Source organism: Culicoides brevitarsis, chromosome 1 (genome assembly GCF_036172545.1).
Source record: "Culicoides brevitarsis isolate CSIRO-B50_1 chromosome 1, AGI_CSIRO_Cbre_v1, whole genome shotgun sequence".
Lineage (NCBI taxonomy): Eukaryota > Metazoa > Arthropoda > Insecta > Diptera > Ceratopogonidae > Culicoides > Culicoides brevitarsis.
The window spans coordinates 40,151,517-40,175,206 of record NC_087085.1 but is presented as its reverse complement, the minus strand read 5'-3'; the positions used below and the strand labels follow the sequence as shown (position 1 = coordinate 40,175,206).

The 23,690-nt window shown below is 27.7% G+C and overlaps 4 protein-coding genes and 4 non-coding genes across 9 annotated transcripts; 5 read left to right on the top strand and 3 right to left on the bottom strand.

Annotated features, from left to right (window-relative positions):
* Positions 1-1,324: 1,324 nt before the first annotated feature.
* On the top strand, positions 1,325-3,252 carry LOC134838267 (serine/threonine-protein kinase pelle). The gene is made up of 3 exons (XM_063853760.1): positions 1,325-1,614; positions 1,721-1,833; positions 1,915-3,252. The coding sequence occupies exons 1-3, from the start codon at positions 1,369-1,371 to the stop codon at positions 3,140-3,142; spliced, it is 1,587 nt and encodes a 528-aa protein (XP_063709830.1). The 5' UTR covers positions 1,325-1,368; the 3' UTR covers positions 3,143-3,252.
* LOC134838268 (uncharacterized) lies at positions 3,236-4,809 on the bottom strand. Its single transcript, XM_063853762.1, has 2 exons — positions 4,670-4,809; positions 3,236-4,615 (listed from the first exon to the last, which is right to left on the bottom strand). Exons 1-2 carry the CDS (start codon positions 4,745-4,747, stop codon positions 3,236-3,238), a joined length of 1,458 nt encoding a protein of 485 aa, XP_063709832.1. The 5' UTR covers positions 4,748-4,809.
* Positions 4,810-4,859: 50 nt separating this feature from the next.
* Positions 4,860-6,256, top strand: LOC134828783 (V-type proton ATPase subunit D 1). The gene is made up of 5 exons (XM_063841773.1): positions 4,860-4,970; positions 5,106-5,223; positions 5,290-5,653; positions 5,709-5,803; positions 5,863-6,256. The coding sequence occupies exons 1-5, from the start codon at positions 4,930-4,932 to the stop codon at positions 5,989-5,991; spliced, it is 747 nt and encodes a 248-aa protein (XP_063697843.1). The 5' UTR covers positions 4,860-4,929; the 3' UTR covers positions 5,992-6,256.
* A 143-nt stretch (positions 6,257-6,399) lies between these two features.
* On the top strand, positions 6,400-6,471 carry Trnam-cau (transfer RNA methionine (anticodon CAU)). The gene has a single exon. It is a non-coding gene; the product is annotated as a tRNA-Met (tRNA).
* Positions 6,472-10,976: 4,505 nt separating this feature from the next.
* LOC134836847 (arylalkylamine N-acetyltransferase 1-like) lies at positions 10,977-22,688 on the top strand. 2 transcript variants are annotated; one of them, XM_063852099.1, is made up of 4 exons: positions 10,977-11,294; positions 21,444-21,867; positions 21,933-22,005; positions 22,063-22,688. In XM_063852099.1, exons 2-4 carry the CDS (start codon positions 21,455-21,457, stop codon positions 22,234-22,236), a joined length of 660 nt encoding a protein of 219 aa, XP_063708169.1. In that variant the 5' UTR covers positions 10,977-11,294; positions 21,444-21,454; the 3' UTR covers positions 22,237-22,688. The 2 variants fall into 2 exon arrangements, with proteins under 2 accessions (XP_063708169.1, XP_063708168.1); XM_063852098.1 differs by lacking the exon at positions 10,977-11,294 and adding an exon at positions 19,008-19,181.
* Trnak-cuu (transfer RNA lysine (anticodon CUU)) lies at positions 20,208-20,280 on the bottom strand. The gene has a single exon. It is a non-coding gene; the product is annotated as a tRNA-Lys (tRNA).
* Positions 22,689-23,348: 660 nt separating the features above from the next.
* On the bottom strand, positions 23,349-23,421 carry Trnak-cuu (transfer RNA lysine (anticodon CUU)). Its single transcript has one exon. It is a non-coding gene; the product is annotated as a tRNA-Lys (tRNA).
* Positions 23,422-23,566: 145 nt separating this feature from the next.
* Positions 23,567-23,639, top strand: Trnak-cuu (transfer RNA lysine (anticodon CUU)). Its single transcript has one exon. It is a non-coding gene; the product is annotated as a tRNA-Lys (tRNA).
* Positions 23,640-23,690: the final 51 nt, after the last annotated feature.

Here is a 23,690-nt window from a genome sequence, read left to right as displayed (position 1 = left end):
AAACGCTCGTCGCTCTTCGGGAAGACCTTTACGTGGCAAAATAGTGTCAAAGATGAGACAGAAACGGCAAAAATCACGGATGAGGAGTATCATCAACGAATGTCTGACGAACTGCGACAATGGGATCAACTTTTTCAGCATAAAATTGAGAAGTTGCTTGCGATGAAGAACACAGAATTAGTTGCGGATGCCAGATTTCTCACAGATGAGTCGAGAAATTACATTCAAACAGGCGTCGATTTGCTTGGAGAGTATGCCGCTAAGTTACAAGACACGAAACGATTACTCAACTTTTACTTGGAAGAACGAGTTCAGCTGCTTGAGTCGAAAAATGACTTGTTGTACATCTTGAATCAGATTTCTGACGAAGAATCACTGAACATCGTCGAAGAAGTGCTCGAAGATTAGCAGAAAACCCATCAGAGTTCGATGAATTTCTCGTACGGGGGATTTTAGTGACGTCATAAATTTGTGTGAATGGTTGAATGAATGAGTTAGTGTTGGAATTTCCAATTTTTTTTTTTGTATTAGGGTGACACGAAATTTTCTAAAAATAAAATTATAAAAAATCAAAAATTTTATAAAAAAAATTAAATTTGGATTAAAATTACTTTTTTAATATTAGAGTGACTCAAAATTGTATAAAAAATAAAAAAAAATTTTTTTAAGTAAATTTTTTACAAATTTAATTTTTTTTTCGTTCATCCTAAAAATAATAAATTGTTAAAATTCAAAATTTCATGAAATTTTTTTTTTAATTTTGAGTATTTAATTTTTTTTAAATTATTTTTTTTTGTTCATGCCAAAAATAATAAAAAAATTTGTAAAAAATTCAAAAATTTCATGAAAAAAACATTTTTTGTTGAATTAAAAAAAAAAATTTTTTTATAAATTAAATTTTTTTTTGTTTATCCGAAAAAAAAAATTTATAAAAATTTAAAAAAAATTAATTTTAAAAATTCAAAAATTTCATGAAAAAAATTATTTTTTTAAATTTAAATTAATTTTTTTTACAAAAATAATTTTTTTGTTCATTATAAAAATTAAAAAATTTGTTAAAAATTCAAAATTTCATGAAAAAATGATTTTTTTAATTTAAAGTAAATTTTTTATTTTTAATTAAAATTTTTTTCATTTAATTTTTTTTTAAAATTTTTTTTTTTTTTTTGTTAAAAATTCAAAAATTTCATGAAAAAAATTAATTTTTTTGAATTTAATTTCTTTTTTTATAAATTATTTTTTTTTTGTTCATCCTAATGACTCATACAATGAAAACCTGTTGCTCAAACTCACATTTTACGTTCATTCCGTAACTTTCAGTCACTGCGATAACAAGTAGCTACTGAAAAAAACAATAACAAACCCAAAATGTCTCGTTTAACGACTCGAAATGTCGAGTCAAAGGTAATGTCAGAGCTCGCAGAGGCAGCTAAACTCCAAAATACTGACTCCGAATCAACTAAAACTGCTCCAGTCAAGAAATACAGAGTCCATCAACTCCCTTATTACATTCATCAGACCCTTTGTCGTCAATTGGAGGAAGTTAACGAACGAGATCCGGATTTTTGGAAGCGATTTGCTGAAATTTGTGGCTTAAATTCGACTAAAATTCAGGTAATTTAAAAATTTTCAAAAAAAATTCACGAAAAAAAATTTTGTGAGTCATCAATTGCACGAAACTATCAATGATGATGCATTTAAATAAATTTTTATTTGACAGGAGATGGAATACAAGCACAAAAAAGGCGAAATTCCCTCGTTAATTGATGAAATTATCGGAATTATGGGTGATCGAGACAAATCTGTGAATCAACTTTTCGTAAATTTAGCGAGGTAAGCGTCATTTATTGCTTTGGAAAGTGTGACATGAATAAATAATCGACTTCTTTGTGCGTTTTTTTTTATTGATTTTAGACTCAAACAACACCGTTCGATGGATGTCATCAAGAAATTCGTCGAACCCTATTACTACAAATATTGCAAAACGGAAGAAGAAGCGTCCCAAAGTGTTCAAGTTCCTGATATTTCGGATCTTTTGAAGAATACAACCATCCAAGATGGCATTCCCGTGAGCTTTGAACTCCCATTAGTGCTTGACATGCAATCCTCCGAGGCAACTTCAACGCAAGAAACGAGCGAAACCCGTTCTGACACTCGTACAGACCCAAGTCTCGTGGCTCCGTCGTTCGTTTCAAGCGAAATTGACAAGCGGGAATTCGTTCATGCCGTTCCTGAAGTGAATTATGACGAGCTTGCCGAAGCAACAGGCAATTGGGATCAAAATAACGTTCTCGGAAGAGGAGGATTTGGTACAGTTTTTCGTGGCGTATGGAAAAATACACAAGTTGCCATTAAAAGAATCGAACCGCGTGACAAAAACTCATCAAAAGCTGATTACAAGTTGGAATTGAAGCAAAGTATGAACGAATTACGGTTTCTGAACTCGTGTCGGCATGACAATGTCTTGTCACTTTACGGATATTCGCTTTCTGGGCAACATCCATGCTTGATTTATCAACTTATGCTCGGCGGAACACTCGAACAACGTCTTTTCTCGCCGAATTCCTTGACGTGGCAACAAAAATATTGCATTGCTCTTGGCACGGCGCGTGGTTTACAGTATTTACACACTTTTAGGGACAAACCTCTAATTCATGGCGACATCAAACCAGCAAATATCTTACTCGATCAATGCCTGACGCCAAGAATTGGGGATTTTGGGCTCACTCGAGAGTCGCAAAGTCAAAAACCCGTCGAAATTTCACGAGTTTACGGCACAAGACCCTATTTACCGGCGGAATTTATCGAAACAAAATGCCTTTCGACGAAAATTGACACGTACAGCTTCGGATGTGTCTTGTACGAAATGGCTACAAAACAAAAAGTCTTCGTTAAAAGTCGAATTCCCACACATTTGGTCGAGCTGATGCGAAATTACTTCAGCGAAAAGCTCTCTTACACGGAAATTATCGATGCCACACATCCCTTCGACCAAATCGGGTCCTACATTTTTTCGATATTGACGAAATTGGGACAAGAATGTACCGCTGCCGATCCTTGCGATCGTCCCGAAATGCAACTTGTGTGTCGGAGGATCGAAAGTTTCTTCCAAAAACCGCAGCAACAACCGCAGAATGCTTAAAAAAACGAAAATTTCCATTAGAATTAAGTATTGAAAATTTAATCTCTGTAAAAAAAATTAAAATTAACAATTTTTTTACACCAAAAATGAAAGTTAACCATCTCGAACGATTTTTAGACGTGGTTTTTGCAGCATATTACAATCCATGGGATCCACGTCGGATGATTCGCAGCTCAGTTCGTCCTCGGAATCGGGAATTTCGAATACTACAGTGGCTGTGGCATCGACTTCTTTTGTGATTTTTTGCGCCTGAAGCAATTCCGAAGCAGTTTCCGCGCCAAAAACTTGCTCAAAATGCTCGTTGCTGATATTAACGGTCGAATCCTGCGACGTATTAGCACTTGGGGTATAGAGGATGGATTTTTTCGGCAAATGTGCCCACGATTTGCGACTCATGTTGAAAACGCTCGAGTATCGGGAGTACGTTGACTTTGCAGTTTCGTTCATTTTAGAAGCATTTGATGATTCGGAAGAATAACTTATGGTTCTCTGAAGTTTTCTGGGCGTTTTTCGCGTAATGGGCGAGTCTTCTATCGCAATTGGCTTCAAAACAATTCTCGGCTGTTTCAATAGAATTTCCTCAATTGATGCCTCAATGGATGAATTTTGCGATTTATTCGGCGGCGTGATGATTTCGGGACTTTCTGCTGGCTTCAATAGTATTTCATCAAGGGAGAAACTCGGTAAAAATGGTTTTTTTGGCGGATTCAAATGCGGCGATTCATCTTCCGAACGAGGTTCGTCACTGCTACTCGAATATTTTTGAGGCGGTTTGCGAAGTTGGTTCAAAGTGTGTCGCGTTTTTCGTTTTTTCTTCGCATGATTCGAGCTTGTGCCTTCTGTGATAGCCGGAACAGCCTTCAAACGATTTGTGTGCGATTTGGAGATACTCGAACGTCGTCGATCAACGTGCTCCGTGACAACGTACTTTTTGATTATCGTCTTTTTCGTTACTTTTGTCCGTTTATTTTGATTTGCTCGAATGTACTTTGCCGTATCGACGGAACTGTTGCTGAAACTGGCGTCAGAAACTTCTGTATCTGATTCGTCGTCGGTGATGTCGTTCGAATCTGACGCATCTTTGCTCTGGGCACTTCCGCGATATTTTCGTTTGACTTGCATGACGCGCTGATTTGACTCTTCAACGGTATGTCCGCCCTTTGGATCGACAGTTTCGCGACGATTTTGCGTTTCGCTCTGTTTTAGCCACTCGTCGACCTTGTTAAAGGTGAATTTCAGGCCTTTTTGTTTCCACTCGACTTCGCGTTCTTTGATCGCAACTTGGAGCGCTTTCGTAAGCGAACGTTTGCTTTCTTCCTCGCAGGCAGCGTTTGGTTCTTCGACAACTTCTACAGCTTCGGGAGCTTTTTCTTTTTCTTCCAACTCGATTTCCAGCGATTTATCGAGCACGTCGGAGATTTCGTCAATTGCGAGACCTTCAGCTTCTTCGTCTTCTTCAATATCTTTACGTTGCTAAAAAAATTTCTTTGTAAAAACCGGGAAACAACAAAAAAATTTGAAGCTTACCAAGAAAAAATCTTCCCATCTATCTTTTCTCTGAACTAAGACCTCATCTTCCGGTAGCAAGTCGTCCATTGGTAACATATTAGAGACATAAGTGACGGAATTCAAGCCAAAAATTCAGGAATTTTTACGGATTTTAGACCTTTGTTTGCATCGTACTCGACAAAATACGCCTTGGGTTGAAAAATTTCCCATTGAACATTTTCGCTAACGCCTGTCATGTGATAGTTGGAATCAAAAAATAGGAAAAATAAAGAAGAAAAATGTCTGGAAAGGATAAAATCAACATTTTCCCGTCTCGAGGGTAAGAAAAAAACACTTTTAACATCTTCTGTGATCGATTCACGTTCGAATTTCATCCAAAAAATTAATTTTCAGTGTTTTTGAAGACATTAACAAGTCCCGTGCTAATTGAAAATTTCTTATTTTCTCCTTTCAGAGCCCAAATGACGATGAAAGCTCGTCTCGCGGGAGCTCACAAGGGTCATGGCTTACTCAAAAAGAAGGCTGACGCCCTTCAGATGAGATTTAGGTTAATTTTAGGAAAAATTATCGAGGTAATTTTTTTTCCTTCTCATAAAATCCTTGATTCATGATGAATTTTTATATTTTTTTTTTCGCAGGCGAAAAGTTTAATGGGCGAAACAATGAAGGAAGCTGCCTTCTCGTTGGCAGAAGCGAAATTCGCAACAGGCGATTTCAATCAAGTCGTCTTGCAGAATGTCACAAAAGCCCAAATTAAAATCCGTACGAAGAAGGATAACGTCGCTGGCGTTACTTTGCCCGTTTTTGAGTCATATCAAGATGGTTCGGATACGTACGAGCTCGCTGGATTGGCGCGTGGCGGTCAACAATTGCAAAAATTGAAGAAAAATTATCAGGCTGCCGTTAAATTGTTGGTTGAATTGGCTTCCTTGCAAACTTCGTTCGTTACGCTGGATGAAGTCATCAAAATTACCAATCGCAGAGTTAATGCCATTGAGCATGGTAAGAGGTTTTTTGAAGATTTTTTCATAAAAATTAATTTTTTAATGATTTTTAGTCATTATTCCTCGTCTCGATCGTACCTTGGCTTACATCATTTCCGAGTTGGATGAGTTGGAAAGAGAAGAATTCTATCGTTTGAAGAAGATTCAAGTAAATTTTTAATAATTTTTTCAAAATTCATCGTTTTTATGAAAAAAAAATTATTTTAGGACAAGAAACGCATCGCAAAGAAAAAGGCTGAAGCGTTAAAAGCTGAATTAATCGCACAAGGAATCGACGTACATGCCGAGGCGAGTAATATGTTGGATGAGGGAGACGATACCGATATCCTATTCTAAGTTAATGTGCAGTCAAATATTCCAAGTAAACTCATCGGAGTGGCGAGAAACAATAAATAAAATAAAATATAGCTTCAAAAAAGTATTAAATGGACAAAAACTTGTTGTAAAAATTCATTTTCCTTTTGTGAATTAGGTTTTTTCTTGTAAAATTTCCTCCTTTTTTTGTTGAATATTAATGTTTGTTATCATAAAATATAATCAATATACTTAAAATATGATAAATATGATGAATAAAAAATATATTATAGCAAATAAATGCAATAAAAGTTAAAAAATTTTATTTTTTTTTTTATTTTTGAAAGTAAATAAAAAAGAGTGAAAGAGAGATCCGAACGAAATTCATGAGAAAGATATAAGGTTATGCATGAAAGTTTAAAACTGACATTTGACATCGTTCTATCGTACAGCAGAGTGGCGCAGTGGAAGCGTGCTGGGCCCATAACCCAGAGGTCCGTAGATCGAAACTACGCTCTGCTAGAATTTTTTGTTGAATTTTTTTCTTATTTAATTTTTTTTTAATTTTAATTATTTTTTTCTTACAAAATTTAAATTATTTTTTTGACAAAATTTTAATTTTAACATTATTTTTAAAATAAAATTAAATTTTCTGTCCTTTTTTATTTTTTTAAATTTTATTATTTATTTATTTACTTTATTATTTTTTTAAATTAATTATTTAAAAATTTTTTTTGACAAAATTTTAATTATTTTTCTTAAATTTTTTTTTAAAAACTAGGTATTTTATCAATCAAAATTAATTTTAATGATTATTTTATTTATTATTATTAATTTTCTGTTTTTTTTAAAATTTTATTTTAAACTATTTATGAATTTTCATTTATTTTTTTTTTAATTTAATTTTTAAAATTATTTTTTTTAAACTTTAATTTATTTATTCATTTTTTAGTTAATTAATTTAATTTTTATTATTAATTATAATTAATTATAATTATTTTGAACGTTAATTTTTTTAATTAATTTTTTTTATAAATAAAAATAAAAAATTTTATTTCAAAATAATTTTTATTTATTTTATTGAATTTTTTTAATTAAATTTTTTATATGAATTTATCGTCAAATTTTCATACAAAAGAAATATTTTTAATTTTTTGTTTGAACAGAAATTTTTTTAAGGCGTCGCCTTATTTCATGTAAAACCACAATAAGTAAGGCACGAAATAAAATTGGCCAAATTACTGATGATTTTCTCAACAGTCCTCGATATTCAAGTGGTTTTTCCATGCAAAGTAATAATAGACGTTAAATTTTCCCATAGGAATCGTTAAGAGACTCTTATCGGTCGAAATTGTGTTTCGTTTGTGCTTAAATGGTTTTCTCAAGCATCTCGGTGTGTTTGAGATGAATAAAAAGCGATTTTCATCTAAAAGTCTTCATAACATTGGCTTGAAACCACAAAGTTTTGTGTAGGGCACTATCAAAAATTCATAGACAAACTTTGTTGTTTTACTTCCTCTTTACCTTACACAAACAGATTATCGTTCAGCTATCAATTTATCTAAACTTTCGCAACTTCTTTTCTTTCATACATATATTTAGGCGGATGCAATTTTTTTCTTGCTTTTATTTAAGAATTTTTTCTATTTTTTTTTGTTTATCAAAATATTAATTTTTGATTAATAATTAATTTTATTTTTAATTATTTTTTTAATTTAAATTTAATTAAATTTTTGTTAATTAATTTTAATTATTTAATTATATTCAATTAATTTTAAATAAATTTTTTCTTTTTGTTAATTAAAAAATAAGTTCACATATTTAATTATTTTTTTTTATTTTTCAATTTTTAATTATGTTAGAAATCCTATTCAAAATTGAATAATAATCAATTAAAAGAAAATAAATTTAAAAAAAAAATTTGAAATTTTTTTTATAAATTTTTGGATTTTTTATGAAAAAAAATAATAAAATAAATAAATTTTTGAATTATTTAAAGTTATTTTTCCAAAAAAACTTATTTTTTTTCCTAAATTTTTGAATAAATTAAAACTTAAAATTAATATAAAAAAAAATATTTAAAATTTTCAATAATTTTTTTATCAATGAAATTTCAAATTTGTTTAATTTTTTTATTCGAAATGATGGATTTTGTTTCGAATCAAAAAAAAAAAAAAATAAAATAAATAAATTAAAAAATAAAAAATAAAAATTGCAACAGCCTCAAACGATTTATCTTGTGCTGCTCAAAGCCATCAAATCACTTTATTTTTATATCTTTGCCTGTCCGTCGAACGATTCGATTCCTCTGTGAGTAATAATAATTTATCTCCATCGCTCGCATTTTTTTCCGCATGAGAAGAGGAAAGTTTCCTTACTTGGAACGATCCAAATTTAATGGAAACTGATTGCTCGATGATTACCTTGGAAACTGATTGAATTAAGAAACTTTTTGTGGTTTTAATGAAGATTCACGAAGAAACACGAACAAAAGATTAATCCAAGAGTGAATTTTGCTTCCAGCCAATTTTCATGATGAATGACACACACAAAAAACTTTTTTCATTTAAAAGTTGCAATTTTTCCATGCACGTCGTCGCACCGATATTTTAATTGAATTTACTCGCTTCACCTACCGGAGTGTACTTCACATTCCCCTAATTGGATTAAGTATTTTACAGAGATTTTTCTGCTGCTTGCTTTATTTCAAAACATAATTCCTCTTCTCCTTTCTATCATACGGAAAATTTTTGACGAGTAGAGTGACGCTCCTTTTATTCCTCATTATTCGAAGGAATTTTCATGCAAAAATCCAGTTTCACCCTAATTCACGATGGAAAATGTAACATCCTGCCGAACAACACCTGCTTCAATTCAAAAAACATTTTCGTGCCTCAAAGGTATTTACAACACTTTATATCTTATCCCATTTAGCGTCTCTCTATCTGCGAACGAACATCATGTCACGTTTGTGAAATTGTTGTTAAAAAATTCATAGGAACACTTGTGAGATGGATTTCCTTTTTTTTTTTGCTACAATGTCTCTCTTGTCTGCTTTTAATGATTTTTTCTGTGAATTTTAATGAATTTTTAGTAAAATACCAGACGTCTCCTCATTGAATTTCAGATTTTCGTGAAATTTTACGCACAATTTTTTTGTAGTAAAACTACGACGGAGTAAATTTTACGATGGAATTTTGTAGTAAATGCCAAGAATATCGATAAAGGACGACATTAGACAATATTTATGTGCTTGCGGTTGGAATGTCATCGTACACGTAGACAAGACATGTACACGAGAGAGATGTTCGTGACGAATTTTGGTTGTCTATCAATTTTTTTCAGATGTATTTTTCATGTTTTTTGAGATAATGTGAGTGAAATTGAGTTCTTAAGAGTTGAAATAATTTTTTGAAGATGTTAAAATAACTTCGAAGATCTAAAAAAAATCAAGTAAAATTAAAAATTTACAAAAAATTTAAAAAATTATAAGAAAACATCGAATTTTTTATAGATTTTACGTAACAATTAAATATTAAATTTTAAAATTCTTGAAAATTTAAATATTAGTTTTAAAAATGAATAAAAATTATATTTTTTTACTTTTAACTTTAACTTGTGTTAAAAGTCATCAAAAGCTTTAAAAATAATTAGAAATTTCAGTTTTAGAAAAATTTTTATAATTTTTTTATTTAGAATTTTTAATATTTTCAAATAAATTTTAAATTTTATAAAAAAAAATAAAATTAAAATTTTATACCAATTTTATAAAAATATTTCAAAATTTAATATCATTTATTCAAAATATTTTTTGAAGTTATCCAATGAAAAAAAAAAAAAAAAAAAAAATTTGCCTTTTTTTATTTTTAAAATTAATTTAATTTAAATAATTTATATTTTTTAATTATTTTTATTTTATTAATTTACTTTAAAATTATTAAATGAAGTAAAAAGTTAAGCAAAATTTTATTTTAATAAATTTTTAAAATTAATATAATAATTAATTTTTTAAATAATAATATTAAATTAAATAAATATATTAAAATTTTTGATATTTTCTATATTTTTTGATTTTAAAAAAAATATATTAAATTAATTTTAATTTTTTTTTTAATATTCTTTAATTAAATAAATGTAAATTTTAATGAAATTGAATTTCAATATATTTTTTAAAATTATTTTTATTTAATTAATTAATTAATTTAATTTATTATAAATTTATTAAATTAAATTTTAAAAAAAAATTAATTAATTATTAATTAAATTATTAAAAAAAAATTAATTTAATAAAATCAATTTTAAATATGTGAGAATCTCAAATTCTTTCATATTTTTTTCTCTCAACGTAGCAAATTTTTATAACTCTCTTCCTATTTTTATTTATTTTCTGCCTTTAATGCCTCAAGTCTGTCATTCTACTGATAAGCAATAACATAACGAAAAGCGGATTACCAAAACAGAAGAACCTTATTATATTTTTGATGGTTTTCTAATCACATTATTCTGTTCTTAATAAATAGCAAAGCTCCAAACAAACGAAGAAAAAACCTCATATAATGATAAGAAAGTGGATTTCGTGTCACTTTTTCATACTCGTCATCGTTCGGTAAATAATAATTATATTTACTACTATCGATAGCGCTTCGAAATTGTATCAAAAGAATTCTCTCTGCCGATATTTTTTTTTTGTGTTTTGCTAAACGGCGAAGTGTGCCGACTCTCGTCTCGCATACGGAGGAAAGATTGTCGTCGCGTGACTTTTATTCTCTTCAGTCTTGATGGGTGTCTCTATATGTGTTTTATTTGCTCTTCATCATCATCATCGTCGTCATCGAGAGTCATGAACGTTGTCGTCGTGTCGCTCGTAACGTTACATGATGATGATGACTGGCATGCGCATTAAGTGCTGCTTAGAACACACAATCACACACAGTGCCTCTGCTACGATGTTAGAATATTCAGTAGTGAGTGCCGTTTACGCGCGAATCATCTGCCATAGTGCTTAGTAGTACTTGCTAAACGAAAGTTCTTAGTTGGTTGGAAAATCTCTTCTTTTTTTTCGTTTTGCGTGTATATTTAGTTAGACGAGTAATGGATACACTGTGTCTCTAGTTAGTCTCGCAAACGACGACGACGACGACGTAGCGTACCGCGTGCGGCGGAGACGAGCTTCATATGCGGAGGAGATACAGGAAAAACATTAAAACAAAAACAATCACAGTTTGGTCATTTGTATCATTTTGTGTCGAGCCTTTGACCTAAAGAGTTGCCAAGAAAAATATTTTCCTTAAAAAAATAATTAATTAAAAAAAAATTTTAAAAAAAATTAAACACAACAAAAAAAGGTAAGGACCAATTTTTCAATTATTTTCCTATTCAAAAAAAAAAAAAAAATTAATTGACAAAACATGACACTAACACTCATGACATTTTATTTTTGAATTTGTGATGTGATTTTTCCCGTGCCCGTACCGCGAGTGAAGTGACCACTAATAATAAAAAACCGAAAATAAAATAAATCTCTCAGCTGTTTTAGACGACGACACGTTCTACAGCGTGAAAATATATAAAATAAAAAAAAATACGTGACAATGAGGCGACTTGTAAAATATTTAGTGCGGAATATGAATTTTCTTACAAACAAAAAAAAAATATAAATAAAATAAAAATGTTGAAAAATAAAATAAAAAAAAAATCAATTTTTGTCGATTAAAAGTCGAGAACAAAAAATAAAATAAAATAAACGGAAGTATGTAAATTGTACGACGTTCAAAAAAAAAAGCACTTTATCCTCTTACAATTTCTGTCTATTCCATGTCTCTCCTTTTTTTGTGTGTTCGCCCTTTTATATATATTTTATTTTTTGTACGAGGCACAAAAAAAAATAAACTACAAGGCAAATGTGTTGTCGTAGTGCGTTCGGTAGTAGTAAATAAATAGAAAATAAAATAAAAGTCTTATATTGATTGTGAGTAAATTGCCGAGCGAAGAAAATTTTATTATTATACGTTTTATGTTGGGATAGCGACGCAACGACAAACACAAAATTTTATTTATATTTTTTTTTTCGGGAATAATTTTTTTTTTTTTTTGGCATGAAGGAATAAAAAAATAAATTTATTAATTAAAATTCTTTAAAGAAAGAATAATTTGTGAATGAAGTGATAAATTAGGAGAGAACACCTGCTTCCGTCACGTAAATCATTTGAATTCGTTAGATGATTGACTTGTTGTTGCCAATTAATTTGAAAATGAATCATTATATGGTCGCGAGATTTTTTTTTTATTTGTGAGGGGACACAAAACCAAAATTAATTCAATTATGCTTGATTTCACTTTCGAATCGAATGCGGCGTTCATCTGACGGGGATTTTATTGGATTTATTTGATAAAGTACTTAGTTCCGTTAATTTTAAATATTTTTTTTTTTATAAAATTTTTCTGTCTGTCATGAAAAATTTTATTTTTAAAAAATCTCCAAAATTTTTATTAAATACGATTTTCCGTAATTTTTTTTTTCAAGCCAAAAAATTCAATGTTGATAAGATTCAACATGGAATAAATTGAAACAATGACATGAATGAATGAATAAATAAGTGAATGTAATGAAATGAGCAAACAGATTTGATTAATAAATAAAATTACAACTGAATTTAAAATGAGATGTAATTTAAAGCAATGAGTCGACGCAACGTGAAATTTGTTGCAAAAGGGTGCATTTAACTAGACACTGAAATAAAAGAGCATTCAACTCAATATAAAACGTTTAAGTTTAAATATAAACGATGACCGGATGAACCTGAAACGAAAATTCTAAACAAGTCTGGAAGCGACATGTTGTTTGTTGTTGTTTTGTTGATTCGACTTGACATGTGTTTCGATATAATTTTGTACATTAACCTGCGGCGATTCGCGGTTATTTTTGTCACACGTGCAGGTAAACGGTTGAAAAAATGGTTTGACATCGGAAAATTGCTTCGTGCATCAATTTTCATGTTGGATGGGGAATTGGAACAACTTTAATGATGGATGTTTGCAAATAATGATAATGCTTTAATGAAGAAGAAGAAGAAAAAAATTGTTAAAGGTCGATTTGATGAGAAAATTGCAGATGATGTTGAATAATTTGAATAGGCTGTTTTCGGTATTATTAGATGATTTTTTTTTAAATATTCACTGAAGCTTATAAAGGTTAGTTTTTGTCAGTTTATCAGTCAAATATTCAGTTAGAAGTTCATTTTGTGAATAAGTTTCAGTGCGTTAAAATAAACTCTTTGCTTCACATCAAGTAAGTCTGTGTCATTTAACATGGTCTTCATATTAGCTCTGTCTCTGAAAAGAATGGTTCTCAATGCTTTGTTGCAGATCTTTTGAATCGCTTTCAAGTCTTCGTCATTCATTAGCATCAGTATCGTACTGTAGTAATCCTTGCGAGGTCTTCTTCCTTCAACGTTTAATTTTTAAAAATAATATCCTTGATGATGAGACCTGAAATTAGACAGTTTTATTTTTTTTATTCTTAAAATTTCAAGAGACGAAAAAAAAAATTTATCAAAAATTAATTAAATTTTTATTAATTTTTAAAAAATAAAATTTTATATTAACTCAAATTTAAAGAATAAACTTAATTTGTAAAATTTTTTTTTAAAATAAATAAAATTTTATATTAACTTTGAATTTGAAATTAAAAATTTCTCAGAATTTCAATGGTTTTTCAAAAAAATTTCATAAAAATTTCAAAAATTTTAAGTTTTTAAACTTTTAGAAATTTTTTTTAAAAATTTTAAATTTTTAATAATTTTTGTTTGAAAAAAAATTTTATTAATTTTTTTTTTAAATTTCTTAAATTAAATATAAAATTTTTTGACAGTAATAAAAAAAATATAAATTTTGATGAAACTTAGCAAATTCAAAAAAAATTTGGAATAAAAAAAAAATATTTAATTAAAAAAGAAGAAACTTTTAGTCAACTATTTTAAATTATTTTGGACTATTTTTACCATTTTTCTAAAAAAATAATTTAAATGCCAAAAAAAATTTTTTAACTTTTAATTTTAAAAAAATTATTTATTTTTTAAATTTTAATTTTAATTTTTTAAGTATTTTAAGTTTTAAATAAATTTAAAATTTTTTAAAAAAATTGGAAAAAAAAATTCTAATTAAACTTTCAGACATTTATGTTCAAATTTCTCAAAATACGATTATTTTCAGATTTTTTTTTTTAAATATTTTTTTTTACAAATTTTAGTATTGACAGGATTAATATTTCATTTAAAAAATTAATTTTCATAAATTTTAAAGAAATGAAAGAAATTTTTGTGTCAATAATTAAATTAATAATCACAAAAAATTCTTTCATTTCACAAAAAAAAAAAATTAAAATTAAGCCCAAAAATAAAATGCAAATTAAAAATGATAAAATTTATAAAAAATGACTTTTTTAAAAATAAAATACTGAAAACAAATGAAAATAAAATTAAATTGCTTTAAAAAAATTTAATACTCACTTTGAAAGACATTTCTCCTTTAAAACAACTTTTCACTCGAAAAAAGAAAAATAAATCCTTCTTACAATTACACACAACTTTACAACAGAAAATCAGCTGCTTATAGCTTTACAATACTGCCTCTTATTTATCACATTCACGCTTTTCATATTTTTCCTTTTTCTCCTCTTTTTACATTATTAGTTTTATTTTTCATATTTTTCTTATGTACTTTTCCATCGTCCCAACGCGCCATTTACAACGACGACGATCCTTATTCTCCTTACATAAATTACTGTTTTTGGCATAAGAAGCGTGCCAGCATCTTTTTTTCCACAACAATGATCCGAGTATATTTTTCGTCGTCTTCTTTTTCTCTTATTTTCTTATTGTGGGTTGTTAAAAAAAATCGTTGTTTAATGGAGAGTAAGTGAGAAGGAGAGAAAATCACAGAGCCATAACAGAAACAGACATGATCCATAAAACGATGTGAAATGTAATGTAATGCCAACTGTTGATACCTTTTTTTTTTGCTTGATATTTTCCCTTTTTTGTTATCAATATCTTTTTTTTGCTCGTACTGATGATGATGATGATGATAAAAAGCCGGCATTTGTCCTTGAAACGAGATACGAAGCTTGGAAATAAATAAAATAATGACTTTTCTTATCAATTTTTAGATAAAAAATTATCAAGAAAGACATCAATCAGGTCAAATATTAATTTTCTAGCTCAATAGATAAGATAATTTGATACTTACCTGAATTTAATTTGATATTTTTTTCATAATTTTTGTTCAATTTGTGGAAAAAACCCAATTAAGTGAAAAATTTTCCTTTGAGGATTAATTTTTTTTTGTGCGGTTCATTTTGGGAGTTAATTAATTTGCCGCAAACCACATCAAAGTTTAATTATTTGAGCTTTGATTAAATTTTTACTGCCTTTTACGTGATTTTTGGTAAAATTTTTAACTTTTTTCTGCTCGAACTCTTGCTTTTATTGAGCGTCGCGTGTCATTCCTTCATTTTTCTCTCATTTCTCGTCGTCGTCTACCATTTGTCTAGTCTCCATTCCAACGTACGACACAAATTTATTGCCAAGTTGTGCGTTTTTTGTCGAACAACGACACCGCGCGCTCGATGATTCACACAAATTTTATTCAATTAATAAAAAATTCTCCGTGCATTTCTCGATCGCCGCTCTCTCGTTCTCGTGTCGCATTCAATTAGTGTCAATCAAAAATCTTGCGGACTTTTCCTCGTGCGAGAGAGTCTTGCGACCTTCTAGACACCTGTTTGTGAACTTTGAAAGCCGAACCGCTTCGTGTCGCGATTAACATCAGAAATGCATGACTAACTTGAGCCGAGGTTCGCGTCGCAAAGAGGCACAAAACGCAAGTCGTGAGTCAAGAAGGGAAATCGAATGTGCGACATTCGCTAAATTAAAGTGAAATACATTTATCTTGTTTTTGTTTTTAGAGTTGCAACCTGATACACATTAATAAATTAAAATGCAAATATTTGACGTATTTGTGTGTGGCGGCAAGTTGTCAACCTCAAGTGTGTTCACGAATTTATTTCGATGTCCCTCACAAAGGGCGATACGAGTTGAAAATGTCATAGATTTCACATTAAAATTAAAACTTTCACAAAAAAAATATTTTTTAATTTAAATAAATTCCAATTTTTTATTTAGAAAAAAAATTAAATAAAATTAATAAAAATAAATTTTATTTAATTAAAAATAAAAAAAAAAATTCAAAAATATTAAAAAGTAAAAAAAAATCTAATAATTATTTAAAAAAATTAAAAAAAAATATTAAAATATTTTTAAAAAAATTAAATTTTTTTAATTTAAAATTAAAAAAAAAATTAATTTAAATTAATTAAATAAATTATTTTTTATTAAAAAAAATACTTTAAATAATAATTTTATCACTTTTATAAATAAATTTTCAAAAAATAAAATTAAAAAAAATAAATAAAAAATTTATAAATTAAAAAAAAAATACATATTAAAAATAAAAAAAAATACTAAAAACTGATAATTTTTATAATTTAAAAAAAATTAGTAGGTATATATTTTTTTTTATTTTATTAAATTTAAATTAAATTTTTTTTTTCTAAATTTTATTAAATTCAAATTAAATTATTTTTTTTTATTTTATTATTTCTTAAGTTTTAAATTTAATTTTAAAAATTAATTGAAATTATTTATTGATTTTAACCAAATTAAAGATTTTTCGTTAAAAAATTTAAAAAAAGAAAGAAATAAATATTTTTTTAAGACTTTAATTTAAAAAAAAATATTTTTTTTTTATCAATTTTTGGTTAACATTTTAACGAAAATTGAAAAAGTTCACACTTTAAAAAATAAATACTGAAAAATTGGACAAAAATTTCCTAAAAAAAACCTAAAAATAAATAAATCTAAAACACTTTCAACTATTGTATCATCCTAACTAACTAAATTTTCACAACGAACGTTTCGGGAAAAAGAGGATTAATGTGCATTGATGTTCAGTTCGTAGAACAACCGGATGGATATGAAGAGAGATTAAGTGCTTCACATACGGCACATTGTTTCATAAAACCCTCATGTTTACTTTTTGAATTGAAACCAATTTAATGTAAATTTATCCAGTGAATTTTGCATCATCATCTCCAGCTTTTGTTTCTGTTTATAAATAAATATTCATGATGATATCCCATTGTTTGTAGCAAGTCACATAAAAGGATATCTGTATTGAATATTCATTTATTTCAGGTCAAACTCGTTGCTCGTACGTCGATTTGTTGCACTTTGACATATTCCGAGTCACAGAGACAGAGACCGGAGAACGGATATTGAAAATTATAAAATGGGGCAATTGCTTCTTTTGTGTGCGGCGGCAGTGCGATGAATAGAAGTTTTAATTGAAGAAATGTACAGAGAAAGGGACGAACAAAAAAGGGAGGAGATGGCAATGAAAGATTACGTTGAGTGATGAGTGGTCAAGGACTTTGCGTTGATTGAAGAGCAATTTTGAAGAGAAATTTTTTTCTTTGCGGTTTTTTGTTGGTTTAATATTTTTTTAAAAACTTCTTTAATTGAAATAAATTTATTTTTTGTATATATTTTTTTAGGAAAATTAGGAAAAAATAGGAAAAATTTTCTAAAAATTTTTAAAGAAAATTTATTTTAAAATTAATTAATATTTTAGGAAATTTTTAAATTTCTTATAAAAAATAAGATAATAGAAAGAATTAATTTTTACGATTTAATAAAAAATTTCACAAAAATAAAGAAAATTAAAATAAAAAAAATAAAAATTGATTAAAAAAAAGTTAATTTATTAAAAAGTTAATTAATTTATTTGAAAGTAAAAATAAATATTCAATCTAATTTTTTGACTAATTTTTGAAATTAAAAAAACTAAAAATAAAGCTTAAATTTAAAATGCTCAAAATTAAAAAAAAAAAATATTTTTTTTAACGAATTTTTTTTATATTTTTTAAAAAAATAATTTTAAAATATTTAAATGTGCTTTAAAAATAAATTAAAAAAAAATTAATAATCGCAAATTTTATTAAAAATTAAAGTAACGTGAACTAAAAAAAAATCAAATTTTAAAAAAATTGTTCAGAAATTTTATAAATTTTTTTTTAAATTTTTATTTTAAATTAATTCAAAAAAAAAAATAAATAAATAATTAAAAAAAATAATTCAATTAATTAAATTTAATTAATTTTAATCAATTTTTTACTTTGTAATAATTTAATAAAGCTTTAAATCCTGATATTAAAAAAATAATTCCAAATAACTAAAAGTTTTCTTTAAAAATTATACATTTTAATATTTTCCAACAAATCATTTACACGCCTCTTTCTCACAAATCGCTTAAAATACCGTTCAAACCCTTTTTGCGGCAAATTTCATTTACTTTGCAAGTACTTTGAAAACTTTTCCGAGCACAAACGACATAATTACACTCAATTTAAAGTCGCTTAGCAAACACCCTCTCAAATAACCATCAATCTTCCAATATAAATTACCATTCTCATGAATATTTTAATCACATATCGTTCCTCGTTAAGCTCCTTACTGCAAATTTACTCCCATTGAGCAACGAGTTTCTTATCTGTTACACGCCATCGTCGTCGATGGAAAGTCTGGTTGCTTACTCGTGTGTTGCATGCCAACTCAAATGCAATTCTTGCAAACTCCAAATGGATAAATTATGTTTACGTGAGAAACAATAGGAGCGAAGTTGACTCGGAATTGTTACAAAAAGTTTTTTATTGATCACGATTTCAATGGTCTTGGTCGTTTTTTTATTTCTAATTAATCCACAATTTATCCAAGAAAAAAGGAACGGAACAGGTGCAAGAAGTCTCGTCATCGTTCGAGTCGAGAAGCACGCTGAATGTTTGAACGTTGATAAGATACGGAGCAGAGTCGCTGAAAAAAAAATAAAAACATGCAATAATAATGCACAATCTGTCAACACATATCACTCGGCGCGCTTAGTTATTTCTACAAACAAAGATCTATTCTGCTCGGTAGGCTCGGCAAGTAAATACTACTCGATCGCGTATTTATTGCTTCTCTATAAAGGGCCGTGTTGCATATCGATCGAACAATTGTTTGTTCAGATTTTTATATTTATTTATTTTTTTTCTACAGAATATCATATGTTTCGGTATAAAAGTTAATCATTCGCACGAAAAGTGCTTAGTATTGAGGGAGATTTTGAAGTGACATAAAGTGAGTGATAAAAATTTAATTAAAAAATTGAAATAAAATTTTATTTTTAAAGAAAATGAGGAAGAAAATGAAAAAATAAGAGTTTTAGGACGATACAATAATTAAAAATGTTTTAAATTTCATTGTTTAAAAAAAAAATAAAAATTTTAAGTGTATTAAAAAAATAAAAAAAAAATATTTTGTGAAATTTAAAACTATTTTGTGACTTAAAAAATTAATTTCGTGATGTTAGAAGTTCATTTCAAGATCGAAAAATTTATTTAAAAACCAAAAAATTTTATTTTAAGAACTAAAAGTTCATATCAACTATATATTGTGATTAAAAAGCTCATTTCGAGAACTAAAAAAATTTTTTTTCGAGATCTAAAAAATTTTTTCAAGGAATTATAATATTTTTTTTTTGAGATCCAAAGTGTTCATTTTGTGATAAAAAGTTAAATTTGAGAACTGAAAATATTTTTTTAAGCTTTAAAAAATTTTTTCAAAATCTAAATTTTTTTTTACGATCTAAAAAATATAATTTCGAGAACGAAAAAAATAATTTCGAGATCGAAAATTTTAATTGAAAAAGTATAAATAATTTTTTTTTAAATTTATCAAAAAAAAAAATTTGAAAAAAAAAAAAAAAAATTGAAAAATTTATTTTTTTAAAAAAATAAAATATTTTTAAAAAATTAACGAAAAATAAATAAAAAAAAATCAAAACATTTTCAAAAACTGTAATGCTTTAATTAAGAATAAAACACCTTAAAAACGTTTTATTACGTGATAAATGTTTAATTAAACAAACGCGCACTCTCTTCTAATTTCTCGTCAAATATTAAATTAGTGTCTGAACAATGCGTTCTTATCATCAAATGCCAGAAACAAGTTTAATATTTTTTTTGTGGTCAATGTCAAGTACATACATATAGCGAATAAATGAGTAATAAATGATAAGATATTGCCTTGAAAACAGAAAAAAGTGAAAAAATAACATTTCTAAACAAATCAAAATTTTTTAAACAGAAACAAAAAAAATACAACCGCCCAGACAGGGGCTCGAACCCTGGACTTTGTGGTTAAGAGCCACATACTCTACCGACTGAGTTACCCGGGCTGTATACACGTAGATCGCAAATGATCAGTTTTGAGAATTTCGGCTTGTCTACGTGGCAGGATCGAGTGTTTGTGTATCCATAGAGGTACGATCGAGATCCGCTGTACGAAAGACGAGTTTAAAATAGAACGAAGATGTGTGACAAGAGGGAGAAAAGCTGTAAATTTGCATTATCCATATTCATGTGATGTGAAAATTTTGTGCATGATGCTTCCTTATGTAACAATTTTCCGGCTCAGCGACTTTAATGAGATGCAATTTCACGCAAAATGTGTCACATATCCATGGCAATAAGTGGGAAAGTAATGAAATGAACGGAAATTAGTGATGGAAAAGGGATTTTTGTGAACCTGAATTACGTTTAAGAAGCCTAAAATGAATTTTTCGAAAATTATAATTTTCAATATACACAAAATTTTTAAGTTTTTTACTTTAAATTAATTTTTTAAGATTTTAAATTTTTAAAAAATTTTAAAAATTAAAAAAAATAAATTTTTTAAATAAAATATGAAAAAAAAATATTCAAAAATTAATTGAAATTTTTTTAAATTTATTTGAATTTTTTTTTTAAAAATTTATTAAATTTTTTAAAAAAAATATTATTTTTATGATATAGCTCATGAAAAGTCCAAAATTACTTTTAAGAATTTTTTTTTAGAAATTTTATGATCAATTTAGAGCTCAAAATAATTAAAAATTGATAATTTTACTGACAAAATAGGCGCCAAAAATATTTTTTTTGCTCATTTCTTACTTATTTTTATGAAATTTTGAGATTTTAAATAAAAATCGATCAAATTGGCGCCAAAAAATTTTCTGAACCAATAAAAATCGATATCTATCTCGTTATCTCCATTAATGCACTGTGTCACTATTATCATACAATGTCTGCTGAACAACAAATTTCAATTTACTCGACTATTTACTATAACTCGTTACATTGCATGCACACACAAAATGATGCGAAATTAAAATTTATCACTGTAAAATTGGAAAAACCTCATAAACTCAATGAATTTATTGGTCTGGATCCCTTTTTTAATTAAAAATTTTATCTTTCTCTCTGTATTTACAAACATTGTAACACACTTTTATCTCGTTTCGCGAGTAATTTTTGGAATCGTGTCAATTTTAAACGATTTTCGTTCTATTTTTGTTTGCAGACCGCAGAAAAATGTTGGATAACAAGCCGCTCGAATACACAAAGTTGCTGCCCACGCATCACGATGCCGTGCTGGAGCATCTGAGGAACACATTTTTCGCCGACGAGCCCCTCAACAAGGGCACAAAGTTGTGTCAGCGCGGCGAAGGGCATCCCGAACTCGAAAAAGTCGTGAGTGATACGTTGCAAGACGACATCAGCATTGTGGCGGTGACAAAAGATGGCGATATCGCAGGCGTCGTGCTCAATGGATGGTTGCACAAAGGCGAAGTCGAGGAATCGCGTCAAAAACTCAAAAATTGCAAAGACGAACGTTTCCGGACAATTTTTACGTTGCTGTACGACGAAAATCTCAAAGTTGATTTGTTCAGTCAATTTGGCGTCGAGAAGATGTTTGAAGTCAGAATACTTTCCGTTGACTCGAGGTAAGAATTTTTTGCTTGAAATCCCTTTTTTGACCTAAAAATACAAAAATTTAATTTAAATTCAGGTTCCGTGGACAAGGCATCGCAAAACGTTTATTTGAAGAAAGCGAAAAACTCGCGAGAGAATTAAACTCAAAGGTAAGGCGACGCCTTATTTCGAAAAAATTCGTTTAAAAACAAAATTTCTCATTTTAGGTCATCAAAGCTGACTGCACAGGCCTCTTTTCCCAAAAAATCACGGCATCCCTGAACTACACGGTGTGTCACGAGAAATATTACGACAAATATTTGAATGATCAAGGCGAACGAATAATTCCCGTGGAACAACCGCACGAAAAGTTGCAAGTCAAGTACAAGTTACTTCAGTAATTTTTCATTCAGAAGAACTCTCTCGTTGTTGTGCCATCAAGCAAGTAGTTTAAGGGCACATGGCATTTAAAAATTCGAAGAAGATCGATTGATGTTGTTCAAAAAAAAAAAAGTTTAATAAATGTCTAGGAGCTTTCAGTAAATTAAAAAAAAAAACGGACATAAATGTGAGAAAATTTAATGTTAATGACAAATTTTTAGAGGTTGCACACAAAAAAAAATGTCGATGTTAGTTTTATTTATTTTGCGTCTTTTGAAGTCTTTGAAAAAGCAATCTATTTAAATATTTACAAAAAAAAAAATATTTCTAGTTGGTTGTTCGTTAGAAAACAAAAAAATATTAAACGGCACTATTTTGATCTAATTTTTGTTTCGTTGAATAAGTTGAAAGACGTTAGTTGATAAAATTAAATAATATTGTTAGAAATGTAAGAATACAAAGAAAAATTAGAATTTACCAAAAAAATAAAAAAAAAAAAAAATCGTTTATCAGAAAATCAAAGCAGGACTTTAAAAAAAATTTAAAAAATGTAATGTTTTGAATAAAAATCAATAAAAAAGATGAAAAATGTTCTAAAATTGTGTTTTTTACTTTAAAAAAATTATTTTTTTTATTGTTAACTATATTTTTTATTTAAAAAAATATTTATTTATTTTTTTTTTTGAATTAAAAATTTATTTTAAAATTTTAAACTAAAAAAAAAATAATTTTTAATTTAGAAAATTTTATTTTAATAATAAAAATTATTTTTTTTATTTCAAAATTTATTTCAATTAAAAATATTATTTTTTAAATTTTTAATTATTATTAATTTTTTTTTATTATTTTAATTTAATTAATTTATTTTTCTTTATTTTATAATTTTAAAAATTATTTCATTAAAATTTATTTAAAAACTTTTAAAATTTAACTAAAAAAATCTATAACATTTTATAAAATAACTCAAATAATTTAATTTAAATTTAAAAAAATATTTTTTTGGCTTAAAATTAATAATTTCAATATTTTTTAATTAAAAAAATAATTTATTAAAAAATTTAAATTTCAACTAAATTTAATTGAAGAAAAATATTTTCTGAAAATAATAATAAATAAAAGAAAAAAATATTGCCGCCCAGACAGGGGCTCGAACCCTGGACTTTGTGGTTAAGAGCCACATACTCTACCGACTGAGTTACCCGGGCAATATGTCTGTAAGTTGTCTATTTGTCGTCACATTCGTCGCACGAAATTCTGTACGATACACTCGTTCGAAACTCGGCACTCATACAAGAGACGACTTTCGTGTACGAGGGTTATAAGGGTACTTTGACAGTTAACCATCAAGTTGCCCGGGTAACTCAGTCGGTAGAGTATGTGGCTCTTAACCACAAAGTCCAGGGTTCGAGCCCCTGTCTGGGCGCAACAATTTTTTTTCGATTTTAGAAAAATTTTTATCCTTGCCTCATTCGAA